Genomic DNA, 8744 nt, shown 5'->3' with positions numbered 1-8744 from the left:
CGTGACATTTAGGCAATTCATTTAACTATTATACATGATGTACGTTTTTTCGGGGTGGTTAATGAAAGTGTTCCAAATCGCAACATTAATTTTTTATGACCTAATAGTAATAGCTAGTTTGTTAGCATTAATTTCGAGCCCAGTTTTACAAAGCTTAGATTTTCCTAATTCCATTTACTAAGGTAAAAATTCAAAATAATGCTCATAAGTGTAAACAAAATAATAAAAAAAATTAAATGAAATATGCATATATATATTAAACATATTAATTAACACTGTTAATATATCTGAAGCAGAAATGAAATATACAGAAATGGAATATAACTTTACTTACAAGACATAAAGAACTGTCTCTAGTAAAACAAATTATTATGTAAATATACAAGCAAGCTGTGATGATTTAAACCTTTCATTATGAAATTGTAGTGATATCGTTTTTAAAATACAAGGTTGAAAAATAAACCGAATACTTTGACATAATCTGAAAGAGAAGGGGTGGGTATTTTCACATAGCAATGATTTACTTTAAAAGTGGGAACATAGGTTTGCAGAATAACAGGAGATCCATCAAAATAATTCTGTATTCTCTAACTGACTGAGCTTGTGAGAAATAGAAACAAATATAGAATCCTAATAAACTATCTTTTTTAATACAGTCACAATGAAAGTGTATTTACTTGCCACAATAGTCACTCATCTTTACTGGAGAATTAGCTCTGAATTTGTTCCTCTCTCGCTAGAATTGTGCTCAGTCAAAATTCTGTACCAACTGAGAGCTTCTACCATACTTGTTCAGTCGAAATCATATAACAGACTAAATAAACATCATGTTACTTACTTCAGTCAGTCATATTAGATTTACTCAGAGTGACTAGCACTAGCACGTAACTGGTCATTCCCAATGGATCTTAAGGAAGGTCATAACTTCAATATGTCACTGAACTGACTGCTAGTGGAAAAAGACCACTTTCTAGCTTTACACATGAACCTTGCAACTATCTTTTCCACCAGATAACAAAAGATGCTGTCTTAGATGAATGACAAGTGTAAAACAATTTGTATGTTACAGCAAGGAGTCAGGAAACATATTATGCTTATATACCACAAGAGTAAGCATTGCTTAGTGTCTTCATAAACTTGCCCTCCCAACCATTTGCGACATTTTGCTGAGTATTTCATCAGAAATTGAATGTTTTTTTTGCTTTTTTTTTCTTCTTTTCAATGGTAATCTCAGTTTATTAAAAAACTAATTAACCTAGAAGCTTAAAAAAAATGTGACATCATCAAGGAATGTTCCTAGTCTTCAGGTTTACAGCATTTTAATTGACTTGGTGTCTAATACTCGGAGGAGTACTGGCCTGTTAATAAGTGTTAATAAGACCAACTTTACATTTGCTTAACCAGTGTTTTAAAATTTCTACTATATCCAGATGCAAGTTCACTAGAGAAAAAAAAAATAGTTAAAGAAGCAGAATTGAAATTGAAATTTTAAATCAAGAGAATTGTAATTATTTGTCAGAAATTACACTTCAGTTACGGTTTATGCGTAATATTTTTTGATGGAGTGTTGGATAAATATCAAACAGCTTTAAAAGCGGGTAATTGCTTTAAAATTTACAATTTTCTTACTGTTGATATTCAGAGAGAAGGCAGACAATGTTGTTCAGTGCAACATTAACCAAAAAGACAGACGATCTGATAAAGTTGGCTTTGAAGAAGGAACCAATGTGCATTGGTATAGAAGACATTAAAGAAAAGGCAACAGTTGAAGGTCTAGAACAGGTAATTAAAATTTTTTTGTATATTTTTTTGATTAACTGCTCTGTCATGTACTCTGTTACACATGATTATAATGTTTTTATGTACTCGTAGTAATTCTAGAAAATTAGGGTAAACATAGAAACTGCAGTTTATAAGAAGTCAAGTAATTGATCTTTAGCTATCTTTGGTTTAGAAACGATGTAAAAAATTCCTTTAAGAAGTTGGAAACTTAAGATACGTATTTCAAAGCTTTTAGATTTCACAGTGATTTAGTTTTCTGATTTATGCCTATAGGGTTATGTCGTCTGTCCATCAGAAAAAAGGTTTTTGCTACTTTTCACATTCCTGAAGAAGAATAGAAAGAAGAAAGTGATGGTGTTTTTCAGCTCATGTATGTCCGTCAAGTTTCACCATGAACTTCTGAACTATATTGATTTGTCAGTCATGAGTATACATGTAGGTTTTTCTAACTTCATATTTCTATTTAGTATCAAAATACAAGATTTTGTAGTATATGAAAATATAAGTCTCTGATTGGTTGAATTAATGTAGTATATCAAAATACAAGTCTCTGATTGGTTGAATTAATATATGTAATGGTAAAATGGATGATGTATTTGGTTATTTTTATCCAGTTATATTTCCTACTGTGGGATTTTTTTTAGTATTTTATTTTGATTACTTCATAGTCTCCACAACTATATAGTAAAACAAAACTCTTTTAAATGGATATTTATTTATACCGATCTTTTGTATTAGTGATATGTAAACATTATATGAATTTTTTATACCTAAATTGATATTACATTGTGAACAAATATATACAAATTCAAATACAGTTATTTGATGATTTAGTTTTTATCGTATAAATTTCATACAGTGAAAGAATTAAAACAGCATTATACTGGGTCTTATTCACTTTTGAAACTTGTATTTTAATCATAAACACTATTTCTTCACTGTTTAATTGTATAAAACTGTAGCTGATTAAGGTTGTTAAGCACTTCAGCCTACCCAAAACACTTTGAAATGGGTGGTAACTTTTATGGATATACATTATATTTTGTAAAACAGAGGTCTGTAACAAGTTATAATTTATGGCTTTGTGAATTAATCAGTCATTTATCTTTTTCAACAATATTAACACAAGGTACTTGCTTTATGTATAGGGAAAACAAAAACAGACAAAACGAACAACAACATTTTTCCAGTTTTGCAACGCGGAGTCGGGAATTTTGCTTTGTACTGATGTGGCTGCTAGAGGTCTTGATATTCCAGCAGTTGATTGGATAGTGCAGTATGATCCTCCAGATGATCCAAAGGTGAGAATGCCCCTCTAGGTATTAAATAAATCTACAGTGGTTCATAAATAAAAGTTTTTCTAGACTGACATTTTCTTTGTTAAAATAGGTATTTATTTCTTGTCGTTACTAACTTTTCATATAGTTACTTTTAACACTGTTTATTAAATAAGATTTTCTATAGGAAAACTTTCCATACAGCTTCTATAATTCAACTGAATATATTTTAGTAACAATACATACCTTGCTCCCAATCGAATTAAGCTAGTATATTGTGATTTTCAGATTCTGGAGCACAAAACTTTCCATTGCAATATCTCTAACTTAGAATTAATTATATGCTGAGTTTAAAACTTGTTGACAGTCTTTGTAGTTGTTGTTTTTTTAAGATATTAGTAAGACTAAACATGACTTATTGCTTAGCATGCTTAGACTGTGAATCTACTGGCATTGCTGCAGTAAGAGGCTATGCACTAGATTTTGGCTGGGCATGCTCTACTGGTTAGCATGTCCAGACTAGGAATCTAAGGGTTTGCATCCCATTGGTGCAAAAACAAATTCTATACTTTGAAGTCATGGATGCTATAAGGTTGATAGTAATATCCCATTATATGGTCAGACAATATCCCAAGAGTCATTGATGGGTACTGTTGGCTTACTGCCTTCTCATCAATAATTTTTAGAGTAGGGATGGCTATGCACAGTTAGCCCTTGTGTATCTTTGCACAAAAAATCTAAAGCAAATTTTTAATGGTTTTTGCAAACATAGTGATAAATGGATTATAGGTTATTCAGTCGTTAAAAAGATTCACCATTAAACCTTCTAATGATACAATGTCACCACTTTGACAAAATAATTAATTAAAATTATTCTTTTTGTGACCATCTTGTATACCAAGGTGATGAAATACCTATCCATCAAATGCATTTGTTTATCAGGTAGTCATTCTTTCGAAAAACAAGCATGCATCAGGATTTCCAAACATACGTATACAAAAATTTGTTTAATTAAGTTTATTTTTCTTTTAATTTGAAATTATGTCATTGCAGTTTTTTTTTGTGATTAACAGAATTCACAATGTTATGCAGATTGTATGTTAATTAGGAAGGGAACTTTAATAATATGAATTCCCCAATTATTAGGCTATGAAAAATTGATGACAGATGTGGAACACTGTCCTATGCTACGAATGTTAAAAAAAATGATATACAAATCTGTATGTCAGAATCATTTGAGAACTGTACTTATTTTTTAATGAAAAATGAGTCTTCAATTGTGATGATAATACTTGTAAGTGTAAGTAAAATGCACTCAAAACAAAGTTTGGCCTGATGTAGAAAAAGAAAAGATAAACTTATAGAGTAGTCTCATGCATCATGCAACAGTATGAGCTTGAGTTACAGAAATCTAGATGAAAGTAAGCCATAGAAAATAATTTTCACAACTTGGATGAAGTGTAAAAAATTGGATCCTCCAGTTCTCTCATTAAAGATGGATGATTTATATGATGTTCACAACTTTTTAGGGCCCAGCATGGCCAGGTGGTTAGGGTGCTTGACTCGCAATCTGGGGGTTGCGGGTTCGAATCCCCGTCACACCAAACATGCTCGCCCTTTCAGCCATGGGGGCATTATAATGTGACGGTCAAACCCACTATTCATTGGTAAAAGAGTAGCCCAAGAGTTGGCAGTGGGTGGTGATGACTAGCTGCTATCCCTCTAGTCTTACAATGCTAAATTAGGGACGGCTAGCGCAGATAGCCCTCGTGTAGCTTTGCGCGAAATTCAAAACAAACAAACAGGCACAACTTTTTTAACATTCTGAATAGAGCTGTAAATTTCGGAGTGAGGCAGATGACTCATACTGAGAAATTTTAATGTTTACACAGACATTTAAGAGATGTCATTGTTTTATAGTTGTATCAATATTAACTTTGAAAGCATTACAAAATTTTCCTACCCCCTACATAAATGTACATATGATTATATTTTGTATCCTGTCAATATGATTTAAGATTTCAAAAATCTAAGATTGATAATACATTAATGGCAATATTGTAATTAAAACTGTAAGATTAATGCTACTATTCATAGTTATCAAGCAAATTAATTGTTGGTAATATTTGGAAAATACGTATGTAAGAATTGACAGATAGATAACAGTGTTAATACTTAAGCTCTTTTAGTGAATTTTTGAAATGTCTGATTTAAATTAAAAGTTCTCAAAAATAAAAAATTGTTTTAGCAAGCACTTATAACACAAAATAAGATAACATGAATTAAACATACTTTCATTTGGCCTTTCGTACATGTATTTTAACTTGCACAGTTAGGTATATCTCAGCTAAAGCCCATTAACTCATCATTGTCAAACAAATATCAGGAAAACGGAAAAACTACAGTTAAAGTTATAACGATAAAATTGTGTTAATGTCAAAATCTAATTAGAAATTGAATTTGTTTTATTTGTACAATTGAATATTTTAAACTAAGGTAATATCTCTTATTTTACTAGTTACTTAAAGTTTGCCAAATTTCATATAAATGGAACCTGATTTTTGTGTAAAACACACTTAGAGATTTTAATAAAACCTTGTTACATTTTGTGTAGATAAACTTAGTAAGTTTAGAATTATAGTCAGTATTCTTTCTGTGGTACTGCTCCATGTACCTTCAATTAAATTAGTCATAACAGAAATCTTGTACAGAAGTAATATTAACCTCTTTACTCATAAAAACTTTTTTAAAATATATTTCATATCCTTGTCGGCCATTTTATACCAGAACTAAGTATTCTATATATATATATATGATATAATTTTATTCAGTGTTCACGTTTAAGTCTTGCCCCCCACGCACACACCTTTTTTCCCCTACACATCAAAATTATTCCTACACAACAACTAAACTGGGTGTGTTTCTGTTCCTTCAGCAAGGTATTTGTAAAACGTATCTTCCCTTCCTCAAATCATACTGACCATTTTTTAGTTACTTGCACGTTTCAAGTTTCTATTCAGAATTATTCCAGACAGTTTCTAATGTCTTATTTACCACAGATATTTCATTGATAGACAGTAATAGTGAATCTAGACTCTTTCAACATGAGAATTATGATACAAACTTTGTAATTATTGGATGTCTCACTATCAATAAACTCCGAGTCCACGTCAAGGACAATGCTTTTACTGTTATTAATTTTGCAGAATACCAATACAAGTTATTAAATATTAGTAACTAGGATATACGTATTAAATAATGTATTATCTTGCAAGTAATTTAACAAGCAATAAACGAGTTTGGAGTTCACTTAGTTGTATAGTTGTTCACTATTTGGCTACTAGATGGCAGCACGTTTTTAAAATGTAATTTTTATTTCATTGTAGCGATCGTTGTACATTGAAACAAATGACTGAAAATATGTTTATGGTTCGTTTAAAAGACGTCTGAAAAAGCAATGTATTTGTTTTCATACCTCTGACAATTGCCGGAAGCTTTTGATGGGGAGAAGAAATGCAGAAGAAACAAAGGCGTGAAATATTTTCTTCTTTGCTATTGTGAATTGCTACAAACACGCACACAAATATTTTAATTAACCAGCACCTCTAAACGTGCTGTAGGAATGCAATAGCAACATTAGTTTTAAGACGACAATGATTAATATTTTTCAGCATCTTATATTTTAGGGCTAATATTATTGATATTTTTTTAAAAGCTGTTAGTAAGAGAAAAAAATGCTAGCAGAAATAAATCTCACGTTTGTCGTTTATTATGGTAAATGGAAAAGACTGTTTAGACAGGTTAAACTTTATTTTATATTCTTGACCAACATAACTTTTAAAAACACTTTGGGTTCGTAAGTTTGCAATATTGTTAAGTGCTAGCATTATTTATGTGCACCGTTATTTTTTTATCGACTTAACTTACGGTGAATTAATCTTGCAAATTAAAAATGTATTCAAATTTCTCATGACGGCAACTTGTCTTGTTTCCTTGCTAATGGCCTGGTGGTTAGGGAACCCGACTCATAGAATAATATTAGAGTTATTGGTTTTTACAGCAAACAGTAGTTTTTAAAAAAGAACAACTTTAGAGATTAAGTGTTTCTTCTCTCTATTTAAAACTACCATGATTTTCATGTTGTTTTTCTAAATGCTGAAATTAGAACTTCTTGTACAGAATATTTCAAATTGCTCTCGGTACTCAAGGCTTGTTTCGTTTCTTCAGATATTTCTTTTTTATAAGTTTTTATTCAATGCGTGGGAAAGAATGTAACGCATTTTATCAAACATGAACTCGCACACCGCGTTTGTTTACACCTAACACTTTATCGGTGCTGATGAGCCCCTGGTGGATTAGCGATACTTAACGCCACATTTTATCTGCGGCTCCGTTCCCCGCAGTAAATAGAGTTTATAAAGCTAATTTTTTTACCTTTGCGCTAAAACAATCAATGATATTGTTGAGTGAATCAGTCTTCCATGGCACGTGTTTCATTTATATTGTTATATATTAGTAATGTTTTAATAAGACAAAATTTAGAATTTTAGGAAGTCATTCTAAACAAAACAACTAGGCAACATTAGCTCGAAACATGCAATAAGCATTGTAAGGTTTTTTAGAGTGTGTGTGTGGGTGGGGGGGGGGTCATTTTATGGAGTTGTACTTGGAATTAATCCAGGTATACTGGTATGTAAGTGGGTATATATAAACGGCATGCATAATATGTACTTTTATATTGTAGCAGTAAACCGGATAGCTGGGATATAAAATTTGCTAGAGTTTTTACTGACAAGACACCCACTTATCTATTTCAAACGTTACCGCTTGTTTGTTTTTTTTAAGATTAACCTAGGGATTGGTTACAAATCTTTTTTTTGTTTTATATATATATTCTATAACGAAAGCTAATAATTATAAATATAATGTGGTAATAAAGGGGGGGGGGTGTCAAGCACTGAAATGGTATCTCTCACACACACGCACACACATTGCAATAAATAATGGGATCGTTACAAACACGCGCCAATCCCCAAGGACAGAATTAATAACGCCAAAGTATAAATTACTGTGTAAAGATTATAAGAGGTATCTTGGGTTTGGAGACGTCTTTATATTGAACCCAACCTTACATAGCGTTCCCATATTTCTATTTGCAACTTTCATTCACTGTATGATAATGAATTTTACATACAAGTAGGTACTCAAGCCCACATCTCCAACGCGATTATGTATACACTGATACTAACGTGAATATTTATATTAAGAACTTGCCAGTGTATTTGAACTTGGTTTCCATCTTTAGCACGGTAAAGATAAACAGGTATTGTGACTATGTCTCCTCCTGTATGGAGCCAGTTATTTTTAGGGTGTTTAACAATGTAGGCTCGACTTCTTTGAGATATATTCAGTTTTACTTTGTGATCTGATCAAATATGAGTTTTTTCGAGATCCTGAAGTTGTATGTTTAAATTCTCTGATAATCTGTGTTGTGTTTATTACAATACCTCAATTTGTACGTTTAAATTCTCAGATAATCTGTGTTGTGTTTATTACAATACCTCAAGTTGTATGTTTAAATTCTCTGATAATCTGTGTCGTGTTTATTACAATACCTCAAGTTGTATGTTTAAATTCTCTGATGATCTGTGTCGTGTTTATTACAATACCTCAATTTGTATGTAT

General features: G+C 31.3%; 1 protein-coding gene across 2 annotated transcripts in view; it reads left to right on the top strand.

The window, feature by feature from the left end:
* The window catches only part of LOC106460708 (ATP-dependent RNA helicase HAS1-like), an 87171-nt gene that overhangs the window by 37334 nt on the left and 41093 nt on the right, over positions 1-8744 (top strand). For both annotated transcript variants that reach the window (XM_013920442.2, XM_022387488.1), the window contains exons 9-11: positions 1643-1782; positions 2056-2217; positions 2931-3083. In XM_013920442.2, coding sequence (XP_013775896.1) covers positions 1643-1782; positions 2056-2217; positions 2931-3083 — 455 coding nt within the window. The remainder of the gene's footprint in view (positions 1-1642; positions 1783-2055; positions 2218-2930; positions 3084-8744) is intronic.

The sequence above is a fragment of the Limulus polyphemus genome, unplaced genomic scaffold (genome assembly GCF_000517525.1).
Source record: "Limulus polyphemus unplaced genomic scaffold, Limulus_polyphemus-2.1.2 Scaffold819, whole genome shotgun sequence".
NCBI classification, from domain to species: domain Eukaryota; kingdom Metazoa; phylum Arthropoda; class Merostomata; order Xiphosura; family Limulidae; genus Limulus; species Limulus polyphemus.
Note: the sequence above shows the minus strand (reverse complement) of the source record. Positions and strands in the feature narration are given on the sequence as shown.